Here is a 26,420-nt window from a genome sequence, read left to right on the forward strand (position 1 = left end):
GAGACAGCTGGAATGGGATCTCCAAATACAGGCAGGAGCTTCCAGAGGAGCAGCGGCTCCCGGGCCAGGCAGGGAGCCGGGAATTTGAGCTATGTGGGTGAATTCCAGCTCCCAGCACGGCCGGCGCTTGAGCGGGAATAGGGGAGAGAGGAAAAGAGCCCCGAGGAACCTAAAAAACAAACTGGGGGAAGGAACAGCCAGGGGAGCACTGAGGGGCTGGGAGAAAGGTTTAAAAATGAGATTTTATACTGAGGAGAAAGAGATTTTACACTGAGGAGAAACGAGTTTTTACAATGAGGAGAATTTAGTTTCACACTGAGGAGAAAGGAGCTTCTACAATGAGGAGAAATGAGTTTCTACAGTGAGGAGAAATGAGTTTTTACACTGAGGAGAAATGAGTTTTACACTGAGGAGAAATGAGTTTTTACATTGAGGAGAAAGGAGCTTCTACAATGAGGAGAAGTGAGCTTTTACACCGAGGAGAAACGAGTTTTTACACCAAGGAGAAGTGAGTTTTTACACTGAGGAGAAACAAGTTTTTACAATGAGGAGAATTTAGTTTCACACTGAGGAGAAAGGAGCTTCTACAATGAGGAGAAAGGAGCTTCTGCAGTGAGGAGAAATGCGTTTTACACTGAGGAGAAATGAGTTTTACACTGAGGAGAAATGAGTTTTTACACTGAGGATAAATGAGTTTTACACTGACAGGAGTGGGGTTTACGCCTGTGAACTTCCAAAAACCCCAGCAGCAGCACAGCAGCAGCAGCCAGGCCCCGCGTCCTCCGTCCTCCCGTTCCCAGAAGAACCAGAAGTGTTGACATTCCTCGTGGAGATAGTGGGACGCAGCTCAGCGTTCCCCGATCCCAAACAATCCAATCCCGCCGCTCCCACCACCATCATTGTCTCCTTCCAGCACTAAAAACTCATCGTTTCTTTTGACACAGCTTTGGCCAAATCCTCATTTTTTTTTCACCCTTTCCCAAGGGCAAACCCCCAACCTGTGCCCAAGCCACGTCCCTGCAGACAAATCCAACTGGGCAGGGCACGAATTTCATTCACTGGGACGGAATTTTCCAAAAATATTTGGATTAGCAGGTCTGCAGTGCGAAGAGAACTGGAGCAGGGGTGGCCGGGGCCGGTGTCCCCTCGGACCTTTGACACAATTTTGGAGCCTCTTGGTTTCTTTTCCCTCCACATGAGGTCAAACGTAGTAAAATAATCCCCTGGGATTTGGTTTCTTAACCCAGACGACTTCCTGGTTCAGGGACGGGTGAGAAAAGCAATAAAAAGGATAAAAAATTTTGAGTAGGAGGTAATTGGAGGACAATTTATCACTTTTTTTAACCGTCATTATCCGAGGGGGGGGTTGTGGGGACGCCCTGCAAATGCCAAGCAGGGCTGGAAATTCAACTCCCCTGACTTCACTCAAACTCGAGAATCCAAGCTCCAGATCTCTTTGGAATTTCCATTTTACCCTGCAATTACCATTCTACCCTGGAATTACAATTTTACCCTGGAATTACCATTCTACCCTGGAATCGATGGTGAAAGCGCAAGTGGAGCCTCCAGGAACAACCGAATTATTTACTAATATTTCCCCTAATAATAATAACAACAATGGAATTAAGACGGGAGAAGCTCATTTGCTGTATTCCCATCCATAAATTCAGCAGGTTCTACCTTTAAGCTGATTTATTTCCTGGCCTTCAATATCTTCCCCTGCAAAACCTCCAGATTCTTGACCTCTGACAGTTGAAATTTCCCTAATTTGCAGCTCATGTTTAATCACGAGCAGCTAATTTTAGCACTTGGCCTTGGCCTGGTGGCTGAGAAGCAGAAACAGCTTTGAAGAGGAAAAAAAAATAACATTTTTATTTTTATTTTAGCTCAACGGACACAGCTGGGCTGAGGCAAAGGAGGTTTGAGGCCACAAACCTCTTCTTCATGCCTGAAAGAGAAAAATTCAATTTAAACACAGCTCAGGAGAAGGTCTGAATAAAAGTTAATGATGTCAAACACAATTTGAGGAAAAGTAGCCTGGAAATAATGGGGATATGAACAAGGAGTGGGAGGGTGCCATGAGGCAAAGGAGATGCCAGAACCTAATTGTTCTGGAGGATTCTGTATTTTATTAATTAGGAAATATCTGAATATATATATATATATATGTATGTATGTATGTATGTATATATATGTATATTCCTTCAAAGACTTCCCTTGAATACCTGAATATTTGGATTTTACACTGTAAAAGCTGAAGACCCCAAGGTAAAATATCAAACAGGACCCCAGACCCCCAAATTTGGTGTTTCTGGTTTCTTTACCATCACTTCACAAGCCACTGCAGGACAAGGAAACTTTGATACTTTTAACAGTGACATTTTAATCGCTGTGGTTTTATAAAAAGGTAGAACGAGGCAAGATATTATTTAAAAATGCACATTATAAACTTCAAAATATATTGTTGAAAAGGCTGACACAGCTCAGAGTACCCCAATTACGAAACATCTGGAATAATTCAAATTAAAGCACAGGTTCCACAAGGTGCTGAGTTAACTTACCTTAAAAAGCCTCATTTTATGTGAGTTAACTGGGGAGGAGGAGGCTCTCTGGAGAGATAATAGTTTAGGAATTTGTGTCTATTTACAAAAAATAAACAGCTCAATAAATTCCTCGTAAGGAGACATTCCGGTAAGATTCACTCCACATTCCTTTCTTTGAACAGCTTGACTGAAAAGGAAAAAAGGAAAAAAAAAATTCCTTTTCTTTTTCTTTTTTTTTTTGGTTTTTTTTGGTTTTTTTTCAGGAGTTTGGAGAAAAATCCCTTCCCGTGCCACTCCTGGACGAGTTTCAGGATAATTTCAGAATGATCAGATGGGAATTGGGGGAATAAAGCAAGGAACAAAATCCCGACTTAATTATATCCCCGCGCACCTCTGCGGCTCCCCGGGCTCCCGAGGGGCTGGTGGCGGCGGTGACATTTCCACCTGCCCCATGACTAATTTAGGAAAAGGAAAAGCCGGCCAAAAAGTTATTTTTGGCCACGACGGTGACGGCAGCGCACGGGGCCAGCGAGGGAGAGGGACAGGTGCAGGGCCAGAGTGTGACACGGGGGTGGAATGAGCCCCCAAAAATGTGACATTGTCCCTAAAACGGGACATTGTAGGGAGGAAATTCCCCCCAAAAATGTGAGACCGGGGGGTTGGATCCTCCCCCCAAAAAATGAGGCTTTAGAGGGTGGGAACTGCACAAAATGTGGCTGAACACCACCCCCGAAATTGTGATAAATGAGGGTTGGTGGAAACCCTTCTAAAATGGGACGTTGTGGGGTTAAACCCCAAAAATGTGATACTGGGGGTTGAAACCCCCCCAAAGTGTGACATTGTGGGGTTAAACCCCAAAAATGTGACACTGGGGGTTGAGACCCCCCCCCCAAGTGTGACATCAGGGGGTTAAACCCCCCAAAAATGTGACACTGGGGGTTGAGACTTTCCAAAATGTGACACTGTGGGGACTCAACCCCCCCAAATGTCACACTGGGGGGGGTTGAACCCCTTTAAAATATGACATTGGGAGGGTTGAAACCTCCCAAAATGTAACATTTGGGGGTTAAACCCCTCTAAAAGATGACATTGAGAGGTTGAAACTGCCCAAAATGCAACACTGCGGGGCTGAACCCCCCCAAAAGTTGCATTATGAACCCTTCCCCAAATGTTAAACCCCTCCAAAATGTAACATTTGGGGTTTGAAACCCCTCTAAAATGTAGTATTAGGAGGTTAAACCCGTCTAAAATATGACATTGAGGGGTTGAAACTGCCCAAAAGGAAACACTGCGGGGCTGAACCCCCCCAAAAATGAAACACTGGGGGGGTTGAAACCCCCCTAAAATGTGACATTGGGGATTAAACCCCCCACAAAATATGACATTGAGGGGGTTGAACACCCCTAAAATGTGGTGCTATTGGGTTGAATTCCCCCAAAAATGTAACATTTGGGGTTTGAAACCCCTCTAAAATGTAGTATTAGGAGGTTAAACCTGTCTAAAATATGACATTGAGGGGTTGAAACTGCCCAAAAATGGAACGTTGGGGGGGTTGAAACTCCCCAAAAATGTAACATTGGGGGGGTTGAACATCCCTAAAATGTGACATTGGGGATTAAACCCCCCACAAAATATGACATTAGGGGGGCTGAACCCCCCCTAAAATGTAATATTAGGGAGTTAAACCCCTCTAAAAGATGACATTGAGAGGCTGAAGCTGCCCAAAAGGAAACACCGTGGGGCTAAACCCCTCCAAAAAAGGAACATTGGGGGGGTTGAAACTCCCCTAAAATGTGACATTGGGGGGATGAAACCCCTCTAAAATGTTCCATTGGGGGTTGAACCCCCCCCAGGATGTGCCTCGGGAGGGTTTGGCCGAATCCCTCCGAAAAAGTGACATTGAGGCTTGGCCGGACCTGCCCAAAACGTGACATCGCGGCTCATGATGGTCACAGGGCTCCTCCGGGGCGGGGACACGGCCCTATAAATCCGCCCCGAAAGCGCCTTTTCCTCAATGAAAGGCTCGGGGAGGAAGAGCAGGATCCGGGGAGGAAGGGGATAGGGACAAGCGGGGGTTTTGTTCCGCTCAAAAGTTCTTTCAGCCTTCCCAATTTTTTTTTTTTTTTTTTTTTTTTTTTCCCCCTAACCCTCCTCTCTCCTCGCCACATTCCGGCTCAAGGGGCGACTCGGCAAAATGAAATATATTATAGGCATCGGAGGGTAAGTCCCCGCTATAATCTGGGATATTTTATGGTTTTTCCTGGTTTAATTTTTTGTACGGGAGATGGGGAATTATTTGTCTGGGCTATGAGAAAGTAATCGGGATACAGGGTTTGAGGGATGATGCAACTCGCTGAGTGTTAATTCGTGATGCTTCAATACGGAGAGCTCCGCAGGGTGCCACACACTTTTATATATCCTTTAATATTTAATGTAACATGTACTTTTATTTTATATATCCTTTTATATATTTTTATATGATTAAAAGGACGGATGCTGCTCTACAGAGTTTTGCAGGTCAGCAGATCCTTTCAGACTTATCTATATTTTAGATACATTTTGTGTATATTTTACATGCTTATTTGTGTAATATACATGTTTATATTTACACGTTTGTATATTTTTAGAGATTCTTTTATCCATAGTTTTTATGTATCCTTTTATAGGGTTAACAGGAGGGATGCTGAGATGGCAAAAACCCTCTCAAGTAAATTTAGAGGCCAGATAGACCAAACAAAATTATTTTAAAATTTTCTCTGAAAGACGAAGAGGGGGGGAAATCCCGTTTCTAATAAAATGGGGTGCTGGTGTATAAAGGGCACTGATTTTCATCTTAAAAAGCGGGATTTAAAGTGTGTTTGTGCTGGGACGGGGTGAAAAGTGTGGCGGGAGAGTTCCGGAAATGGAACAGTGAAGGGCAATATGGGTTATTGGAGTGATAATATATAAATAACATGCGGCCGAAGGATTTATACAGCCTCGGGGAAAAAAAAGGAGGAATAAGACGAGTGAGAGGAAAATTATTCAGGGCTTTTACATTAAGCGGGTTGTGAGGCGTATGAGGGACCGGCCGTGGCGGCTCCGTGCTCCCCTCAGGAGCCCGCGGCTGTGAGGGACCGGCCGTGGCGGCTCTGTGCTTCCCTCAGGAGCCCGCGGCTGTGAGGGACCGGCCGTGGCGGCTCCGTGCTTCCCTCAGGAGCCTGCGGCTGTGAGGGACCGGCCGTGGCGGCTCCGTGCTCCCTTCAGGAGACGGCGGCTGTGAGGGACCGGCCGTGGCGGCTCCGTGCTTCCCTCAGGAGCCCGCGGCTGTGAGGGACTGGCCGTGGCGGCCATGGCGGCCCCGCGCGCTCCCCTCAGCGCCGCCGCTGCTGGCGCGCGCGGGAACCGGAGCGGCCGTTATTACACGCGGCGCTGGGAAGGGGCGGGACCGGCACGTGGGGCGGCTACAGCCAATCAGCAGCCGGGGAAGGGGCGGGGCTGGGGTGTGTCCGCAGCCAATCGGCGGCCGGCGCTGGAGGGGCGGGAAATTCAAACGGGCGGGGTTGGGGTCCCTCAGGGTCAGCGCCCGGGGTCCCTCAGGGTCAGCGCCCGGGGTCCCTCAGGGGCTCCCGTTCCCTCAGGGGCTCCCGCTGCCGCTCGAAGTTCCGATCCCTCAGGGCTCGGCTCCTTCAGCGGTGTCTGTCCCGCCGGGGGTCCCAGAAGCTCCCAGACCCGGTTCTAATGCGGTTCTTTCACTTCTGTCTCGCCCTTCTCCGTGCAGGGTCACCAATGGTGGCAAAACCACCTTGACCAACAGGCTCGTCAAGGCGCTGCCCAACTGCTGCGTGGTCCATCAGGACGATTTCTTCAAGGTGAGTCCCCTCTTCCTTGCAGTGTTAATTGTACATGCAGGGCAAGTCAGTTTTGACACCTTAGGAGCCACAAGCTTCCTGGTTTTGTGGGGTTTTTTTAATATATATATATATATATATATATATATAATTTTTTAAACGACTGGACAGGTGGGGAGTTCCTGACCTTTACAAATGCCACAGGAGCTTGACATGACCCAGCTCAAAGCGGTCACAGCAAAGCCACCTTTAAGTGTTAACAACAGATTTAAATTTAGTACTGATTTCAGGCAGGGGTGATTTACTGTGCTCTGCATGAATGATTTTCTCCATATTGGGATTTCCCACGTTATTTTATTAAACTAAGAATGAGACTGCTAAACGATGCTTTAGAATTTAATAAATATGGAAAGGGGGTTTTATGGGGGAGCATTGATAGATCTGTATCAGAACCTGATCAAAATATTGCAGAGATTAATGCAGAAGACCTTCACTGCCTTCTGCCTGGGGTGCAGAATGTTCCTAAACCCTGCCCCATTTCGGGGGAATGATGATATCCCTGGGTCCCACCACACATGGAAGTCCAAGAGATGCAGGAATGGGTTGGAGCAGTCGTGGCTCATCCCCAAAACGTGAAGTGCTCCAGCCCCAGCATCGTGTGCTCAGTCTGTCCTGCCCAGATTTGATCACTTAGGAGCCCTTGGGGGAGGAATTCTGTTCGATTTTTTCTATAAAAATCTGTAACTTCTCTTCGGAGCGAAGGGCAGCATGAGGAAAGTGGTAACTGAGCAACCAAAGTGCTGCTGTGCCCACCTGCATTTTTATTAGAGGAGTTCAAATACCTATTCTTTAAAAAAAAAAAAACAACATTCCAGCACTTATTTAACTGCATCTACACTTTGAAATTCCTACCTATTGATTTATAAACAACGCCCTGTAGTATTTTGCCAGCTAACAAACAACGCGTCAAGCGATCAGCGTTAGAAGTCTTTATCCAGAGTGGTTTGAGTGAGCCAAGGGAACTTTCCAGAGCTCTTGGGGTTGGGGAGAGCTGGGAATGTGAATGTTCCTGCAGCCCCAGGGGTGGTTGTGTGTTGCAGTAGTGGCCAGGTGCCGATGGCATCGGAGGGAACTGATCCCGCTGAGGTTGCAGCAATGTTTTATTGCTCACTATATTTCAGCCACAAGATCAAATAGAAGTCGGGGAAGACGGCTTTAAACAATGGGATGGTAAGAGCAGTGTTCCCTATAGGATGCAGTAATGTATATTCTTTTCCTAAGTATTTATTTTTTTTTTTCATTATTAAAAGCTTTAACAGTAAATTTCTGTAATTGTAACTCTACCGAGCTCCATCTGTTTTATACTTTCGAGCCCGTGGTGTTTGATGGTGTTTGATGGTGTCCCTTTTTCCCCACCCACCCCCTTTCTCCTGACTAGTGTTGGATTCCTTGGATATGGAGGCAATGGTGAGCACAGTGCGGGCCTGGATTGAGAACCCAGTGAAGTTTGCCCGTTCGCACGGGGTGAATGTCACACCTGGCTCTAGGGAGCCAACCTCCCAAGATATCCATGTCTTGGTCATTGAAGGCTTCCTGCTTTATAATTACAAGTAAGGTTTGGAGAACTCTTCATGGTTTGCCAGGGAAGGTCATTAAATCCCTCGTGCCGGAGCTAAAAAAAGTCCTTTTTACTAATTCCCCCTTCCTGCCGTGTTCTGAATTCTCTCCCCAGAGAGTTTTCTGCTGTGAAATGTAAAATTAACTCCAAAAATGAAGAAGTGAGGGGAATTTAATGTTCTGATTTAGGACTCAGCCTTGAACTCCAGGGGAGTTTCAGAGCAGGATTTTTGCTGGCAGAGGGGTGCAGGCTTCCCCTCATCCCCCCAGCTTGCTGAGAACAATAATCCATTCGCTGCCTGGAATCTCCCCTGGAACTGAGGAGCAGTTCTCTCCCCTGCTTGTTTAACACTGACTGCCCTGAGCTTACTGAGAGGAGCAGAGACAACTCCCTGGCTTTTTGTGGAGGAACATGGAATCCCAGAATGGTTTGGAAGGGACCTTAGAGCCCTTCCAGCTCCAAGCCCCTGCCATGGGCAGGAACAACTTCCCACAAGGCAAAAATGCTCCCAGTCCCATCCAGCCTGGCCTCGGGCACTGCCGTGAACATGAGCTGAGGAGTTGCCATGTCCCAGATTTTGCTGCAAACTGATTTTGGAATGCTCTGGGAAGAGCCAGGGTTCCCAGCCTGATCCTCCACAGATCCCCTGTGATCCCCCTCAGGACCAGTGGCAGGTGTTTGGGTGGGGAAAGTCCCTGCTTGGGCCATTCTGACCTTCAGAAGGAAGTTTTGAGTTAAGGAACCCGTGAGGGAAGCACTTACCCTTGGGTTGTCCTCGACAGACACAAATCCCGCAGAGGCAGAGAGGTTTTTGCGGTGTCTGGGGTGACTTGATGCTTTTTTCCTGTCGCTAAAAGCGAGGTGTCCACGTTGTGTCCTTGTCCCCTCCCCAGACCTCTGATGGAGCTGTTCGACCTTCGCTACTACCTGGCAGTGCCCTACGACGAGTGCAAGAGGAGGAGGAGGTGAGAACATTCCTGGTGGGACCAGGAATCCCAGCCCTTCCCTCTGGTCCTTTACTTTCCTCTTAGCCCTGGGATCGTGGAATGCTTGGGTTTGGAAGGGCTTAAAGGTCATCTCCTCCCACCCCATGCCGTGGGCAGGGACACCTTCCCCTTCCCCAGGCTGCTCCGGCCCGGCCTTGGACGCTGCCAGGGATGGGAATTGGCAGTTTTGGGATGCACTGGTGTCCTGAGCGGGATTAGAGTGGAGGATTTAATACAAGGGGAAGGAAAGGAGTTTGATGTGGTGAACTTGGAGCCACAGCGGGGGGCTGGAGGAGACCTCTGAGGTGGAGCCCAGCCCTGACCACGTCCCCGAGCGCCACATCCATTGTTCCCAAACGCAGGGATGGGGACTCCACCACGCCCTGGGCAGCCTCTGCCCGTCCTTTCCAATCCTTTCCATGGGAAATTGGGTTTTTTTTTGTCCTCACGCCCCACCTAAACCCTCCTGACATTCCTTTTCCACGCCGTTATTGCCAGTACACGGAATTACACCGTCCCCGACCCCCCGGGCCTCTTCGACGGCCACGTGTGGCCCATGTACCTCAAACACAGGAAGGAGATGGAGGACTCCGGAGTGGATGTGGGTACGTCTTTTCCCCAAACACAAATCCTTCAGCCCTGGAGTGGGAATTTAAGGAATTGGGTGATTTCATTCGAGGCAACTTCCACTGTGGTGATGGAGGGTGCTATTTTTACTCCCAAGTTGTAATCCTGGCCTACTTCGGATAAATACAGGCAGTTTTAGAGCTAAGAAGTTATTCCCTTTGCTTTGTACTCTTAAGGACTTAAGAGGGGATAAAAAAAAAAAATTAAAAAGAAGGAATTTATGATGGAACAAGGATTTCACAGTTGTGTTTTCGGGATGGCTCTGTTTTTCCAACAGGCAAACAGGTCGCCCTTTGGATCAGTAAAATACGCAATGTTTAAAAACTAATCTCCCAAAATCTTGTTCTGACTCCCCCTTTTTTCCCCCCAGTTTATTTAGACGGCCTGAAGTCGAGGGACGAGCTCTACAACCAAGTCTTTGAAGATATTCACAACAAGCTCTTAAACTGCTCATAGGTAACTAAACCCCAGAGGGGCTGGAACGCGAGGGGCTGTGCTGGGAGCAGCCTGGATCTCACCCTTTGTCCCTTCCTGCTTTCCAGGGTCTGGGAAGATCTGGAAGATCCGTGTACAGCGCGATGTAAATAATACTCGGGAGTGGGAACGGGGGGTTATTTGTGTGAACTCCTCTCCCGCTGCCCTTTGGCAAGTCCCTTCTGTATATAATTGAAAATTGAGGATAACTTATTCCCACCACGCGGACAGGATCGCCTCGGTGGGGTTTTTGTTGGGTTTTTTTTGTTTTGTTTTGTTTTTTGTAATTATTTTATATTGCACTGGCTTACAGAGATGTTGGAAACGGCATTTTTATAGCAGAGCTGTGCTGAGAAAACGAGAGAGCTCCTGCTTGGATGCCTCTGTAGACAGGAAGGCTTCGTGCAAGGCTTGTTTGTAACATCATCAGTTCAGTAAAATTCCACTTCAGTCTCCTTCTGAGGTCCTGATTTAATTCATCCCTCAGCTTTACTGCAATAAAAGTGGCTGTGAAGCTCGTCCAAAACACAACAGCCCCTTTTTCCTGCCTGTCTGAAATTCCAGCCCAGGGTGGCTTCAAGGCTCCCTCCGCGCGTCACTGGTGGGGTTTGGGAATTTAAATCCATGAGGTGAACCGGGGGCATTCCTCAGGGAATGGGACACGAAAACTACACTTCCCTAGGAACTATTTCAGGCATTAAAGCTAAAACACCATCCAAAATCCAGCCTGGGAGAGAGCAGTGCCATAAAAACCCGTACAAAACCCGGGGCTGAGCACCGGCAGCCTCAGGCGCTGAAATAACTGGGCTGGGGTTGGGGGTTCCCTTCCCAAGATTTCGGGGCCTGAGTTAGAAGCAGTGCTCTGGAAAAGCAGCTGCCACAGATTAATGAGGAGTCGCCCAAAAACCCAGAGGGGAGCCAGATCCATCTCCTTGTCCTCGTCTTACTCCAATGATTTTCCAGTTGTCCTGAGCAGGGCTGCCACAGCCAAAAAGAGCTCTGGCTCCTGCTGCCCACCCCTGGCTTCTTCCCCGGGCGATAAAAAGGGAAATTTCCTGGTGTGCAGCACCCAAGGAGCCTGGGGACACCCTGCTGTGAGCTGTCACCCCTGGTTCCTGCACGGAGCATTCCCCACAGCCCCGCTCCCTTCAGGAGCAGGAGATCCCTGTGGAGTTTCCCTGTGCCTTCAGGAGCAGGAGATCCCTGTGGAGTTTCCCTGTGCCTTCACGGCTTGGCTGAAGCCACACAAAAAGCCTCTGGGGTTTGTGAAGACTTATAAGGGAAAAGCCCTCGCTCCCATCTCCTGCCAAACTCTGGGAAGCAGAAATCGAAGCCTAAAAAAGGCATTTTGGTGTCTGTCTGCAGAGAAGGGAACGTCACGGGGTGGGGGCAGCTCCAGCTGCAAAGAGGGGCTGGAGCAGCGCCGGAATCCCCCCGGACAGCACCTCCCCTTCATTCCCAACACCGGTTCCTGCAGGCTTCAGCATTAGATTCATGAAATCATGAACCAAACCCCAAACTCTGCCTTTTTACCGCTGTTTTGGTTCCATTCCGTGCACCCACGTGGGTGAGATCCCCTGCTGCTCCGGGACAGTGCAGCTCCTCGGCCGGGGTGAATGACCAGTGACTTCCAAGAGCTTTTTGGGAGTGTGAAACCCAAACCCTGGGCACGAGGAGAATCCAGGGAGGTTTCTCACTATGTGAACTTTGCCCGGCTCGGGAACAGCCGGGATCATAGGACTTCCATACATCCTTTCACCCACCCTCCACCCAGATCCTCACCCCACGGCCTCCCCGGGACGGGACGCGCCGAGGGCTCCGGTGTCCCCTGGCCGCGGCCAGAGCCCGTGGCTGTGCTGGACACAGGGACAGCCCCGGGTCACGCCACCTCCCGTGGGAGCCAAGTGCCCTGGCAGGGAACAGCGGGGCAGATTAAATTATCAGCACATTCACGTGTCCCACGGGACGGGGGTGAAACCTGCACCTGTCGGAACGTCAGCAGGGACAGGGACACGGGGCACGGCCCCCGGGCCCCCCGATCCCCAGGGAGCCGCAGCAGAGCCACAAATCAATCCTAAATGGAGCAAATCCCCTGAGGCCGGAGCTGAGCTGGAGGTGAACCCCCCCCGGCAGCCGGGGGGAACGCCTGCCATCCACTGGGATTTGGCTGGTGATTCCCCCGGATCAAATTCAGCTGGGTCTGGGCTCCACGGAGCCACGGGCGGTTGGGAAGCCCTCGGTGCTCCCAGGGGAAATCTGCTCTGGTGCTCTCGGGAATGTGGCGCTTTGGGACCCGGCTCCCGCTGTCCCCAGGAGCGAGGGATCTCAGGCAGGAGGGGCTGGGGGCTCCCCCAGCCTGGGAACACCCCACAAACCGTCTCCAGACCTCCCTCCACACCCACGGCAAGCTCACCCGCCAGCACGGGGTCTCATGAGGAAAAAAACCACATCTCCCCTTCCAAACTGAGGAAATCCCATGGGATGGGGGCACAGTGGGAGAGCTGCCACCACGGGGCACATCCCTCTCCCCCTCCCAAGCCCTGTCCCGCCGTGGCAGGAGCCAAGGCAGCCGCCCCAGTACACTGAAACCTTTATTGTGGGAAAAGGGGGAGCCAGGGCTGGGACAGGGGGACAAGGGGCGCGGCACCCAGCGGGGACTGGGGGCCACAGCGGGGCTGCGGAGCGTGAGGCCACGCAGGGATCAGTCCTTGGTCCCAGCCCGTGCGTGGCTGCTGCTGCAGTGTAGAGAGGGGGGGGGCTCTGCCCACCGACCCCCCCGTGGGGCGCTGGGGCAGCTCGGGGACCCGGGTGAGGGGGGACGAAGGTCCCGGAGCGCGGCGACGAGGGAGCGCGGGGACACGAGCCGGGCGGGAGCCGCGGGCAGGAAGCCAAAGCCCGGGGTGGCGCAGCCCCAGCCCCTGGAGGTGGGAGCTCCAGCGAGGCACAGGCACCCCTGGCACAGCGGGGACGCAGCCCGGGGGTTAGCGGATGCTGCCCTCGCCCTCGCTGCTCTGCAGCTTCTCCCGCTCGATGGACCACACCAGCTCCTGCACAAACTTCATCTCCGAGGCCACCTGCTTGGCCAGGGCCTCGTAGTGGTTCTCCAGCTTGCGGTAGCGCCGCTTGAGCCCGTTGGCCGCCTGCACCACGCTCTTGGTCTCCTCCTGCGCCTGCTTCTTCAGCGCCTCCGTCTTCTGCAGCTCCTGCCGGATCTGCCGCAGGTCCTGGCTGATGCTCTCGTTCTCCTCTTTGTACCACGACTCTTTCTCCTCGTAGATGGACAGCAGCGCCTCGATGTCCTCCTGGAAGGACTTCTTGTTCCTCTCCAGCTCGCGGAGGCTCTCCTCGGCCGCGGCCACCTCCTCCATGACCTTGGAGAAGCGCTCGAAGTTGATGTAGGTGTTGTTGGGGGGCATGCTGGAGTGGGATTTGATGGTGTACTCCTTCAGGCGCGTGGTCTTCAGCCGGCGCCGCTCGGGCTTCTTGCAGCTGTCCTCGTTGCGGACGTTCCTCCTCTTGATCACCTGCGGCAGGGACAGTTGTGGCTGCGGCCCCCACAGGGCTGGGGGAGCAGCAGAGCCCCGGCCTCGGGGGCTCAGACACCCGGAAAATGCCGGTTCTTTAACTTCTCACCTTAATCCAAGGGTGCTCCAGGCTCTGGGCGATGGTCATTCGCTTCCTGCACACACAGCAAGGCTGGAATCAGGGCAGAGGCTTTGCTCCTCTTTCCCTGTTAAAGCCCTGGGAAAGCAGCTTGGATCCTGTGATCACCTCCAGGGTCTGGCTGGGCCTGGACAGACCCAGGCAGGAGCTGCACTCGGACCCTGACTCCCCAAACCACCTCCCAAAAGAAACACAGGCAGGGGATCCCGAGGGAACCTCCCGACCCCACCGCTCCTTCCCAAACCCTGAGCCCTGGGGGCCCGGCTCCAACCCTCCCAAACCCCAGTGGATCCTCAGGGAACCTCAGGGGGATCCCAGAATTCATACAGGAGAGAGGGAGCTGTACACAGCGGGCTGGGCAGGGGGGACGGTTCCCTCTCCCAGAGAACCCCCGGCTCTGCTCCCTGTCCCTCACTTGGGGTCCTTGACGAGCAGGCGGCGGATGAAGTCCTTGGCCAGCTCGCTGGTGTTGCTGAAATATTCCTCATCGAAGTCGTAGTTGACAGCAGAGATGTTGGTCAGGGTCTCCTGCTTTGTCTCCCCCAGGAACGGGGAGGCTCCGCTCAGCCTGAGGAAAGAGAGGGTTGGGACACCCCAAAAAGGCTCCAGCACGAGGTGGGGGGCTCATCCCGCAGCCCCATCCCCTCCAGAGCTGCCGTGTACTCACAGGATGTAGGTGATGACCCCGATGCTCCTGGAAGAGAGAGGCAGAGGAGGATGAAGTCACACACAGGGGGGATCCAGCAGCACGAGGGGACTGGCTGCTGGAGCTGTGGGAAGGGGCTCACGAGGGGAATCACTCACCACATGTCGGCCTCCAGCCCCAGGGGTTCGTAGTTCACAATTTCTGGGGCTTTAGTGGGGGGAAAGGGGAGAAAATGGGTTTGTTGTGGGGGAAGGAAGCCCAGCCCCATGGGCACATCCTGGCAGCAGCACCGGAGCACAGTGTGTCTCTCCAGGATTAATCCCAAGCTTTCAGCACCCTGAGCAGCCCCCAGGAACGCTCACCTACAAACTCCGGGGTCCCAAAGATATTCTTGAACTCGTTCCCAGCCTCGATCTTGTGGGCAATCCCGAAGTCGATGAGTTTGATGCGAGGGTTTGGCACGTTCTTGTCCAGCAGCATGATGTTCTCTGGCTGTGGGGGGGGAGGAGCTGGGTCTGTCCCTACACACCAGCCCGTGGGAGCTGCCCTGGGCTCCTCTTTCCAGAGGAGAGGATGAGTGCCTCAAGCTGGGAAAGACCCCAAGCACCAGCCCTACTGCACTGCAGGAGTGCACTGACCCCCACTCCTCAGTGCTGATTTCCAGACCCCACCTGGGGACTCATCCCTGCTCCATGGGCTGTCTGCAGCTCCCAGACCCCACCTGGGGGCTCATCCCTGCTCCATGGGCTGTCTGCAGCTCCCAGACCCCACCTGGGGGCTCATCCCTGCTCCATGGGCTGTCTGCAGCTCCCAGACCCCACCTGGGAGCTCATCCCTGCTCCATGGGCTGTCTGCAGCCCCCAGAGCTCACCTTCAGGTCGAAGTGGGCGATGCGCTTGGAGTGCAGGTAGTGCACCCCGTCCAGGATCTGCTTGAGGAACTGCGTGGCCTCCTCCTCGGTCAGGGACTCCTTCTCGGCCAGGAAATCGAAGAGCTCCCCTCCGGACACCAGCTCCAGGATGAGCACCACGTCGGTCTTGTTCTCGAAGATGTCGTGCAGGGTGATGATGTTGGGGTGCTGGATCTCGCGCAGGATGTCCACCTCGCGCTCGATCTCCTCGCGGCTCACGCCCCTGCGGCTGGACGACAGCCGCCGCTTCTTGATGAACTTGGCCGCGTACTCCAGGCCCGTCTTCCTCTCCCGGCACTTCCGGACGATGGCGAATTGGCCGCTGCGGGGTGAGGGCGGGAGAAGAGCTGCTGCAGGATGGGGGACTGCAGGGTGCGGGTTCTCTCCCCCAGGAATGCCGTGAGTTGGGATCCGCTGATGCCCCGGGATTTACAGCAGCCAGTGGGGCGGAAGGGAATTCCTCCCAGGAGGAATTCCTCCCAGGAATGTGGCGGCTGCCAAACGTCCCCGGGCCGTTTGGGTGCTGCTGTGATCAGCCAGGAGCCCCAGGAGCAAATCCCAGAGCCCAGTGGTCCCAGGAGACCCCAAAGCCCTGATGGAGAAGGCAGGAGGAGGGGGGAAATGCCTGAAATCAGAGTGACTGCTCCTGGACCCGAGAATCCTTTAAACCTTTGCACAACCCTGGGGTGCAGAGTGGGATCCATCCCTGGGATCCATCCATGGGCACCACGTCCCTCCCCACAACTCACAAACAACTACGCCCACAGACGGGCAGGAGAACCTGGAATAACCCCTGGAAGCTCCTCTGCTTTGAAAAAAAAAATTTAAAAACCCACTTAAGCGACCCAAAACCGTCTTTGCTGCCCAAGCGGCCGAGGAGGAGCCACGGTGTGGGGCTGACGCGGCAGAGGCAGCGCTGGAGGATCCCGAGGCAGCTCCCCCCGCTGCCGCCTCTGCATCCCGGCTGATTAAATCCCATCTGCCGGCTCTGAGTCACCCTGGATCCCTCCCACAGGCGCCGGGCCAGGCGCAGTCACCGAGGAGGGCCGGAAGCCGGAGCCGGACGGGAGCTCCAGCGGGAGCAACGTTAATTAATACTTTTTTTTTAAAATAATCTCTATTCCGCCAGAGGTGACTGACTCTGCACAGCCCCGATCCTGCTGCCTACAGAAAGGACACAGGGACAGCACAGGGGATCCAGCAGCCCGATCCACCGAAGCGCCCGGTTGCGGGTGCAGCCTCCCGAGAAGGGAGCGGGATGTTCCTCACCTGCCCAGCTCCTCCCCCATCTCATAGAAGTCCTCCACGCTCTCCTGGCGGAAGGTGGACATGGCTGCGGGGCCCTCTGGAGCGGGAGCCGCCCCGGTGCTGCCAGCGCTGGGTGTGGGGAGCAGCCGGGGATCAGCACCTGTGGCACCGGAAAAAAGGGGGGGCTGTGTCCCGGGAGCTGACACCAACTGCAGCACGGGGATCCCGAGTGCCCGGGCGATGCAGAGCCCCGGGCTGCGCGGTGCCGAGGCACGGGGATGTCCCCCGATGTCACCACACCCCAAAACCCGGGGGACACAGAAGGGGAGGTGGGCACAGCCTTTCCCTGCTCCGCAGGCCCCACACCCGCCGTGCCCGCAATGCTCCGCAACCCTTTCCCGGCTCACTTCGCCCCCATCCCAGCCCTCCACTGACCCTCCCTGCCCCGCAGCCCCTCACACAATCCCCGCACGTCCCTTTCCTGCCCCACAGCCCCTCCCCATCCCAATTCCCCAGAGCCCCTCTCACACCCGCAGCCCCCCAGTCCCTGCCCATCCCTGCCCTTCTCCATATCCCCCCATCCTAATCCCTACTCCTCCTTTTCCAGCCCCACGGCCCCTCCCAATCTCGATCCCACGCTGCCCCTCCCTGCCCCACAGACCCACAGCACACCCCCCCCCACAGGCCTCAACCCCCACACACCCCTTCCAGCGCCATCCCTCTCTCCCCACCCCACCCCCCCTCCCTCCATCACCCCTCTCCCACCCTCACAGCGCCTCGCCTCCCCTCCCGGTGCCACATCGCCCTTCACAGACCCCTCATTTACACCCGACCCCTCCCCGTTCCCAACCTGGGCCGCCGCCGCCCGCGTCGCCGCCGCCACATTCCACCACAGCAGGCCACGCCCCCTCCCACACGGGCCCCGCCCACGCCGCATGGAGCCCCGCCCACACCGCATCGGGCCCTCACAAACCCCGCCCGCTCCTGGCCACGCCCACATCGCCTCACGCGCGGGGCGGGCGGGGCCAAAGGTGAGCGCGCGCTGGCGGCGCCACCCCCTCAGCGCCACCACAGGGCGCCGCCCTCACCCTCAAAAATCAGCCCCCAAAGATTTCACTTTTCGTCACCATTTATCCAATTTTATTAATTCCAGTGGCACTAATACAGGCGGCGATGGGCACGACGGACAGTCACGCTGCAGCTACGGCATCCTCACCCCCTCACCATCTCTTCCCCCCCACCGTTTTCCTCGTCCTCCTTTTCCGGGCCATTCTGCAGCAGGTATTTTTCTTTTTTTTTTTTTTTTTGAATCAAATAAATACAGAATTGGGCAGATCTAGTGGAAATGTTTTAGTTACAATGGCAAAGATGAGTCATGTGCAACACAGAAACCTATAAGGCTTGCTTTTTTTTTTTTTTTTTTTTTGTCTTTTTGTTTCATTTCCTCATTTTGAAGTTCTCGAAAATCGCTATGAAACCCATTTAATTAACAAGATGGCGGGTCACAAAGCATCCACCCCCCCTGGGCGGCATGGGCGATAACGCTAATTTAATTAATTTTTTTTTTTTTCCTGTTCTCCCACAGAGTTCCATGAGTTTCATTAGAGTTTGTCCAGGAAGTTGTCGAGGGCGGGGATTCCTTCCTTCAGCCCTTTGCGTTTGCGGGTCTCGGCCACCACCTGGCACGGCCGGCTGGCGCTGTCGAAGGGATCCCCGGGCAGGATCTGCCAGTGGTCAAAGACGCACTGGGGGAAGGCCTGGCCCCCCGTGTTGGACCTCAAATCCGCTGTGAAACCTGCGAGGAACAAGAGAAAAAAAGGTGAGGTGGGAACAGGAGGGGTCGTAGTTCAATGTCGCTTCCATGGATAGACCAGAGGAAGCCAAAGCAGCTCCTGAGATCCAAACCAGTATGAGGGGAATGGAAAAAAGGCCCCAGGAAAAACTCGCAGCCCCTGGAGAGGGACTTTGGACAAGCACATGGAGGGACAGGACACAGGGAATGGCTTCTCACTGCCAGAGAGCAGGGATAGGTGGGATATTGGGAAGGAATTCCCGGCTGGGATGGAATTCCAGAGCAGCTGTGGCTGCCCCTGGATCCCTAGAGGTGTCCCAGGCCAGGCTGGAGCAGCCTGGGACAGTGGAAGCTGTCAGCTGTCCCGGCCCATGGCAGGGGTGGCACTGGAAGACTTTGAGAAGTCCCTTCCAACCCAGAATGTTCTGCAACCTCGGCCTCTTCTCCCAAGCAGCAAGTGTCAGGATGAGAGGAAACACCCCTAGGCTGTGCCAGGGGAGGGCTGGAGACCAGAATTTTCTCCTCCAGAGGGATGGTCAAGCACTGGCACAGCTGCCCAGAGCAGGGCTAGAGTCCCCATCCCTGGAGGGATCTCAAAGCCGTGTGCACGTGGCACTTGGGGACACGGTTCAGCCAACAGCTCATTTCAAGGATCTCTGGAGGTCCCTCCCAAGGCTCTCCCTTCCCAGCACAGCTCCAGGACTCACCAAAGGACTCGTTGACAGGCAGGTAGGCCTTGACCACGAACATGGGGGTCCCGGCCACCTGGGTCTCCTCAAACACGTGGCCACGCTTCCTGTTCAGCACCCCGTAGATGCCTCCCACCACCTGCTCCGGGCACTGCAAGGGAGAGCGGGGTCAGCGCCGCGCCCTCCTGCCGTGCCCCGCTCCCCTGAGCGCCGGCAGGGGCTGCTCACCTGGATCTCCACCAGGTAGATGGGCTCCATGAGGCGCGGCTGGGCGGTGAGCACGCAGGCGTAGAGGCAGCGCCGCGCCGTGGGGATGATCTGGCCGCCGCCGCGGTGGATGGCGTCGGCGTGCAGGGTCACGTCGTGCACGTCGAAACGCACGGCTCGCATGTTCTCCTCGCACAGCACGCCCTGCCCGGGGGCACAGCGGGGTCACACGCAGGCTCCCCGGACAAGGGGGCTGCTGCCTCGGCTCGCACGAGCTCCGTGGAAGCAGCTCCTTGAGCACAAAGTGCAAGGGCCTGCCCAGGAGCCACTGATGCTCGCTGAGAGATGAACCTTCAAACCTACAGAGGTTGGATTCTTGGAGGGCTTTCCCAAACTAAGGGCTCTGTGGAGCGCCTCTGCAGCATGCTCATGGTCAGCTCTGAGGTTCAAGCCTCGAGAGCTGTCACATGTTTATGGTGCTGAAAGCCAAGTGTGTTCGGCCAAGGGAAATGGGTTTTTTTTGTCCCAGTAATGTCATAGACATTGGTGGCTTGGAATCTCCTTCAGACTGAAACTAAGTGGTATAGAGAAAAATGAACCCTTCCTGGTGCCATTCCCAGTCTGTCAGCCTATCCTGCAATGCTCCGCTGTCTAATCCTGAAAATAACTGGAAGCCAAGGCCAGATCCCCAACAAGCCTCAATCCCTTCTGATTCCAACTGTGTTAATTCACCTGGACAGTCCAGATGTCGCATTTTGCTCCGTGAGAAGCACCAACAAAACAAGGCCATGCAGAGCACCAGATGCCACCCAGACCGAGACCCCATCACCACCCCTCACCTCCTTGGTGGCCCACTGGAAGCCAGCCACCACGCTGTCCTTGATCTCGTTGAGGTATTGCACTCCCTTGGTGATGTCGGTGAGGATGTTGGGGCCGGTGCCGTCGGGCCCGAAGCACCAGATCTTCCTGGCCTCGGTGACGTCCCACTCGTACTTCTCGGCCAGGTACCGCGCCCGCTGCTTCAGCTCCTGCCGCGCCGACACCTCGCCCTTGTCGATGTCCTCGGCCAGGCCGTCGGGGAAGGGCCGCGCCTTCATGTACAGCCGGTTGTGTTTGTTGGGGGACTTGGAAAGGCACATCACGTTGGACTCCTCACTGACCGTCTCGCGGTAGGACACCACGGGATCTGATTTCTGCGGGGACAGAAATGGGAATTCTGCGGTGTGAGGCACCAAACGCGGCCAAACCCTGAGCTCAGGCAGCGCTCGGCCTCTCTCTCTACCTTGATGGGGATGCAGGCGTGGTCCTCCTCCAGGTCCTTCAGGCAGATCTCCAGGTGCAGCTCCCCAGCGCCAGCGATGATGTGCTCCCCAGACTCCTCGATGATGCACTGGAAAACAGCAGGAACAGCGGGTCAGGCTTCAGAACGAGCCACAGCCACCAACACCAGCAACTCTCTACGGGATTTCTGTGTTCGACCCATGGAGCTACTTCTAGGTGCTCTCCCCACCGACCTGAGGGTGTCACAGCGCCAAGCCAGGGCGCAAGGCAGGGACCGACACTCCACAGAAAGGCTTTCCCAGGACTGGAGGCAGCACCCCTGGATCCATTCTGGCCGCTCACCTGCACCATGGGGTCAGACTTGGCCAGGCGCTTCAGCCCCTCCACCAGCTTGGGCAGGTCGGCCGGGTTCTTGGCCTCCACGGCCACGCGCACCACGGGGCTGACGCTGAACTTCATCACCCTCATGTTGTGAGCGTGCTCGAAGGTGGTGATGGTTCCGGTCTTCACGAGGAACTGGTCCACGCCCACCAGCCCCACGATGTTCCCACAAGGCACGTCCTCGATGGGCTCCACGTAGCGGCCCATCATGAGGATGGTCCTAAAGGGAAAGTTGGGTTAGTGAGGTTGGGAAGGAGAGGAGAGCACACTCGGCCCATAACCAAGCACCCTGACAGGCCTGAGACAGCAGCAGAACCCCAAACCTGAACCCTTCAACACCCCAGGCAGGACACACCTTTGAATTGGCTTCAGGTACAGATCCTCCTTCTTGCCAGGTGTGTAGTTTGGTCCCATGATTCTGACTTTCAAGCCAGTTGAGACGAGACCAGAGAAGACACGGCCAAAAGCGTAGAAACGTCCCTTGTCAGAGGTTGGCACCATTTTGGAGATGTACATCATCAGGGGGCCTTTGGGGTCACAGTTCTTAATGCCTGGGAGGGGGAGACAGACCAGCTCAGCCCAGAGCTATTGATGTATCTGGCAGCCACCCTAAAACCCAACTCAAGGCCTGCAGCCACTGTCCCACCCAAGGGCTTCTGTCAGGTCAAGAGGAAATGGAGAATGGCTTCCCACTGCCAGAGGGCAGAGATGGATGGGATATTGGGAAGGGATTGTTCCCTGGGAAGGAGGTGAGGCCCTGGCACAGGATCCCAGAGAAGCCCTGGATCCCTGGAAGCGTCCAAGGCCAGGCTGGACAGGGCTTGGAGCAGCCTGGGACAGTGGAAGGTGTCACTGCAGGGGATGGGGCTGGATGCACTTCAAGATCCCTTCCAACCCAAACTATTCTGTCATTCCATGGAAGATCACATCACCAAGAAACATTTTCAACAAATCCAAGTTCAGATGGACCCTCTGGCTACTCTGAGGTTACTCAACCAGCTCAATGCTCTGAACAGCGCTCTCAGAAACTAAAACCCTTTGACCCACGCTAGAAAAGCTACAGACTCGACTCCTGAGCCGTGCACGTGGAGAACAAACTGGCTGCAGGCGCGTTGGAGCCGAGGGCTGGCAGCAAAGCAGCAGCTCGTCCTACCTATGGCAGCCTCATCGTCGGGGGGGCCCTCGTAGAGCAGCTCGCAGCGATACTTCTGGGCTGTGACGGGGGAAGGCAGGTGGATGGTGATCATCTGCAGCAGGGCATCTCCAGCTGGCAGCCACCGCCTCATCACGGCCTGGGCAGAGCAGCAGGACCCCGTCAGAGTGTTCCCTACAGGGATTCGCCTCCCCGCCTCCCGAGCAGGTTTGATGTCAGCACAGCTGCTCCCCCAGAGGGCTCAGACCAGCCTCACCTTCAGCAGGGGTTTGCCCTCCTTGTCCTTGTCCTCGCTGTCCAGCTTGATGTCCAGTTTCTCAATCAGTTTTGCCGCCTCCTCCTTCTTGAAGTTCATGATGGCGTCGAAAACCTGCGACAAGAGCAGCCGTCGGCGGTGCTGCCGTGACCCAGTTTGGAGCAGCTGCACCACTGCGCCTGCAGAGAATTCCTGCCCCTCCCCAGCACCCAGCCTCCCTCCAGGAGACACAGCCCATCTGCCCCCAGAGCGGCCAGATGTGTCAGACAGCAGAATTTCTTCAATCAAACAAGTCAGGTCAAAGTGAAGAAATTTTCCATCATCACGCACGGAACACAAGCGCAGAGCAGGAGGCGCCGGCCAAGGAGGAACCCTGAGGAACTCACCTTGAAGATGGGGTCAAGGATGAGCTGGCAGAAGGTCCTGGGCAGTTTCTTTCCATCAGGGCTGGTAGCAGATTTGCTGAACTTGCCAGTAGCAGGGTCAAAGTATCTGCAGAGAGAAGGAAATTGGACAAATGTCCATGCTCAGGTCAGGTACAGACACACAGCTTGTTCTGCCTGCTCAGGGCACAGCCAAGGGCTGCTGAGGAAGAGCCATTTCTTGCTTTCCCCCTCATTCCAGCACTCAGCAAAATGTAATTAACTCCTGTTAAATCAAGCACAACCACACCCTTTATCCGTTCTCTGCAGCGTCAGGCTGCAGCCATGCGGAGCTGATCTGGAATTCCAACCACCACCATCCCCTCCTCACCTGTCTCCCCACAGCTTCTTCATCATGTCCTCAACTTTCTTGGCACGCTCGGCTGGGCTGAGCTGGGCATCTCCCTTGGCAGCAAACTTTGCCACGTACATCTCAGCAAACTGCTTGAGGGTGAAGGCCCAGCCGTGCAGGCCCGAGCCAAAGCCCACGGTCCCGAGCACCGGGTCAATCTGAGAGGGAACAGCAGAGCTGGGTCAACGGAGCAGCCCTCAGCCCCCTCCGTCACAAAACGGAGCTTCAGGACACTGAGATTCTGAAGTAGTTCTGTCCCAGTGCCCACCTCTGAGGTCTGGGCACAGGCACCACTTTAGCTTTGTACCACAGAACTGGGTTGGTTTTCCTCCACTCCAACCAGGTGTGGGCTCAGGTTCACGTGCAGGTAAGATTCCCATCTTTCCCAGAAGGACCAGGAAGGCACAGACACCTCCAGCATTGCAGTTCAGCACAAGCTTCCCCTCAGAACCTGTGGCCCACCACCCTGCTCCCTTCCCAGGGACCCAGCAAGAGCAGAGCAGGTGGGAAGGGACCTTAAAGACCACCTAATTCCACCCCTGCCATGAGCAGGGAACACCTTCCACCATCCCAGGGTGCTCCGAGCCCTGTCCAGCCTGGCCTTGGACACATCCAGAGACTGGGCAAGCACAGCTGCTCTGGGCAACAACCCCAGCCTTTATTTGCTCAGGGCCTTGAACAGGAAATTTAGGAGGGAGCCAGCAAGAGCCCCAAGCCAGCCCAACCCCGAGAGTTCAGGCACCTTTGAGATCCCCCTGTCCTCCACCTGGGATAAGGAACTTCCACCGAGGAGGGAGCTGCTCCCTCCCAGCGGAGCGGCTCAGCCCCAGCCCGGCTCTCACCATGATGTTGCCCATGGGGCCGCTCTCTCCCTCTCCGTAGGTGGAGATGATGACGTTGACGTTCTCCACGATGCGCTGGAAGGTCTGGTACAGCTCCTCTGGCTCCAGCTGCAGCTCCAGCAGCGCTCGGTCCATCTTGTTCATCATCAGCACGGGCTTGATCCTCTCGGCGATGGCCTGACGCAGCACAGTCTCTGTCTGCACGCACACGCCTGCCAAACACAGGATCAGTTAGGAATGAGTTATCCCCCGCTCCAAACTCCCCAAAATATGCTCCAGCTGCAGAAAACCTCACCAGAGACACAGTCCACCACGACCAGCGCACCGTCAGTGACTCGCAGAGCTGCAGTGACCTCTGAGGAGAAGTCGACGTGCCCAGGGGAGTCAATGAGGTTGATCAAGAAACCAGAACCATCCTTGCTCTGCTTGATGAAGGCCAAGTCATTCTCAGAGAGCTCATAAAACAGAGAAATGGCTCTGAAAGAAGAGAGGAGCTATTAAAACGATGACCTGTGCTATTCCTCCCTAAAGCTCAGGAACATTTTTCCCCCACACAAACAGCTGGAGGTGGCACCCAGTGCCCTGCTCTGGTTGACAGGGTTGATGACCTTGGAGATCTTTTCCAACTTAAATGCTGTGCTCCAGGATTTCCTGAAGTGTGTTCCTGGGAGGCCAGTGCGGGAGATAACAGGGGCACAAGCTACAATCTGCCCTTCCTAAACCATAACATCTTCCAGAAGCCTAATCTCCTCCAAATTCCTGCAGCTCTCCAGCACCCATTAAGGGTTCCATTCCCAAATGAGGGATTTAGGCTTTTCCTACTAATCCCAACCACATTCTCCACCCCTTTTCAGGCCACTCGGCACAGCCACCAGGAACATCCCCAGAGATGCTCCCAGGAGTCTCCGCATCCACAGGACATCCAACAATCCTGGTGCTGAACTGGGAGGGTGAAGCTCCTGCTTCCTCAGTGCCCACCAAGAAATTAACTCGATGACTGAGCAGAAGCCAATCAACGCTTTCTCCATCATTCCAGACCCTCAGCAGCACGAGATGAGCTTCTGGAGTAAACCAGAGCCCAACAGCATCTTCTCTCACCTCCTGGAGGAGTCCAATCCCCCCCAGAGCTCAGCCCAGGGAACGGCACTCACGTGGATTTGATGGTGATGCACCGCTCCTGCTCGTCCTTGCGGGTGTCGGTGAAGCGTGTCTCCCCGGCACGCGCCGAGGCGATGATCCCGGCCTTGCACACCAGGGAATCCGTCAGCGTGGATTTGCCGTGGTCCACGTGGGCGATCACGGACATGTTCCTGATGTTGGCCTTTTTGTCCATGATGGCCCGTATCTGGTCTACCGTGAAGTTCACCTTGAGGGAGAAGGGGGGGGACTCAGCGCACATGGAAAAAGCTCTGGCAATCCCGAGGAATCCCAATCTCCCATAAATACCTGCCATAACCGCCGCGACACCAACTCTGCGCGGGTGACAACACAACCCGCAGCAAGGGCACCGCAGCGGGGATACAGCACCAACCCTTCCTTCCTTCCCTGCCCCAACGTCCCTCAAACCGCGGTGTCAGCGGGTGCTGGGCGCAAAAAGCCTCCAAAACCGAGCCGGTGACAGCCCACACCGCAGCGTTACATAAGGCACGACCGGCACCGCAGCGCCCCGTGCCCGGCGCCACCAGCGCGCTGCCACATCAGCGCGGCCGCTCCCGCGGGGCCAACGGCAGCCCCGGTACCGACACCGGCGGGTGCTGCCGGCTCCAGGGGTGTCACGGCCGCGCGGGCCGGCCCCCTCTGGCCGCCCCACCCTCTCCCCGCAGCCGCGGCCCGGCCCGGCAGCACAGGCCGCAGCCGACGCCGTGTAACCGGCGGCGCTCGCGGAACCGCCATCCCCGGCCATACGGGAAGCGCGACGGCCGCTCGTCCCGCCGGCAGCGGCGGCGGGCGGCGGGGGCTCACCATGGTGGCGGATGGCGGCGGATGCTGCGGGGCGGGGGGGTCGCGGCAATGGCGGCGGCTCGGCCCTGTCTCGCTGGCGAGCGCAGAGCGGGCGGAAGAGAGCGCTGACGTCAGCCGGAGCGCACTTATAGGGCGGCGGCGCCGAGGGGCGGGGCCCGCGCCGAGCGCGTGCGCGCCCGCACCGCTCCGTCCCGCGGACTCTATAGTCGGGAGGCTGTTCCGCCTCGCCGGCACCACGTGGGTGTCACCGCGGCTGCACCGGGACTACAGCGAGGCGACACCGGGGGGACAGCGACCGGCAACGACAGCCCCGCCCGGGCTGCAGCGGGGGGAAAAGCCCGCCCCTGCGGCTGCCGGTGTGGGAAACGGCCCAGGGTAGCGGGGTCGGTGAGGCCGCCCTCGGAGCGGTATCGCCGAGCGGCGGGCGAGCACGGGAGCTCGGCCACTAGGAGAAGGCGGGAGGGCCGAGCCCGGGGGAGGCAGCGGTCCCGGGCACCGGTGGGTCCGGCCCGCCCCGCCCCGGTCCCGCAGGGTGCCC

General features: G+C 55.6%; 3 protein-coding genes and 1 non-coding gene across 4 annotated transcripts; 1 reads left to right on the forward strand and 3 right to left on the reverse strand.

The window, feature by feature from the left end:
• Positions 1 to 4,622: 4,622 nt before the first annotated feature.
• NMRK2 (nicotinamide riboside kinase 2) lies at positions 4,623 to 10,533 on the forward strand. The gene is made up of 8 exons (XM_040086988.2): positions 4,623 to 4,763; positions 6,304 to 6,394; positions 7,555 to 7,603; positions 7,812 to 7,983; positions 8,885 to 8,956; positions 9,476 to 9,582; positions 9,975 to 10,060; positions 10,147 to 10,533. The coding sequence occupies exons 1-7, from the start codon at positions 4,738 to 4,740 to the stop codon at positions 10,058 to 10,060; spliced, it is 603 nt and encodes a 200-aa protein (XP_039942922.1). The 5' UTR covers positions 4,623 to 4,737; the 3' UTR covers positions 10,147 to 10,533.
• A 2,118-nt stretch (positions 10,534 to 12,651) lies between these two features.
• On the reverse strand, positions 12,652 to 17,467 carry DAPK3 (death associated protein kinase 3). The gene is made up of 9 exons (XM_040086641.1): positions 17,396 to 17,467; positions 16,567 to 16,705; positions 15,259 to 15,619; positions 14,750 to 14,879; positions 14,546 to 14,594; positions 14,409 to 14,435; positions 14,157 to 14,309; positions 13,712 to 13,757; positions 12,652 to 13,602 (listed from the first exon to the last, which is right to left on the reverse strand). Exons 2-9 carry the CDS (start codon positions 16,626 to 16,628, stop codon positions 13,060 to 13,062), a joined length of 1,371 nt encoding a protein of 456 aa, XP_039942575.1. The 5' UTR covers positions 16,629 to 16,705; positions 17,396 to 17,467; the 3' UTR covers positions 12,652 to 13,059.
• Positions 17,468 to 17,918: 451 nt separating this feature from the next.
• On the reverse strand, positions 17,919 to 25,999 carry EEF2 (eukaryotic translation elongation factor 2). The gene is made up of 15 exons (XM_040086507.1): positions 25,883 to 25,999; positions 25,072 to 25,286; positions 24,216 to 24,397; positions 23,921 to 24,132; positions 23,058 to 23,236; positions 22,691 to 22,796; positions 22,305 to 22,418; positions 22,049 to 22,187; positions 21,251 to 21,446; positions 20,857 to 21,115; positions 20,516 to 20,623; positions 20,073 to 20,426; positions 19,255 to 19,437; positions 19,045 to 19,177; positions 17,919 to 18,340 (listed from the first exon to the last, which is right to left on the reverse strand). The coding sequence occupies exons 1-15, from the start codon at positions 25,883 to 25,885 to the stop codon at positions 18,147 to 18,149; spliced, it is 2,577 nt and encodes an 858-aa protein (XP_039942441.1). The 5' UTR covers positions 25,886 to 25,999; the 3' UTR covers positions 17,919 to 18,146.
• Positions 22,565 to 22,633, reverse strand: LOC120763577 (small nucleolar RNA SNORD37). Its single transcript, XR_005704110.1, has one exon. It is a non-coding gene; the product is annotated as a small nucleolar RNA SNORD37 (small nucleolar RNA).
• Positions 26,000 to 26,420: the final 421 nt, after the last annotated feature.

This window comes from Hirundo rustica, chromosome 26 (genome assembly GCF_015227805.2).
Source record: "Hirundo rustica isolate bHirRus1 chromosome 26, bHirRus1.pri.v3, whole genome shotgun sequence".
Classification (NCBI taxonomy): domain Eukaryota; kingdom Metazoa; phylum Chordata; class Aves; order Passeriformes; family Hirundinidae; genus Hirundo; species Hirundo rustica.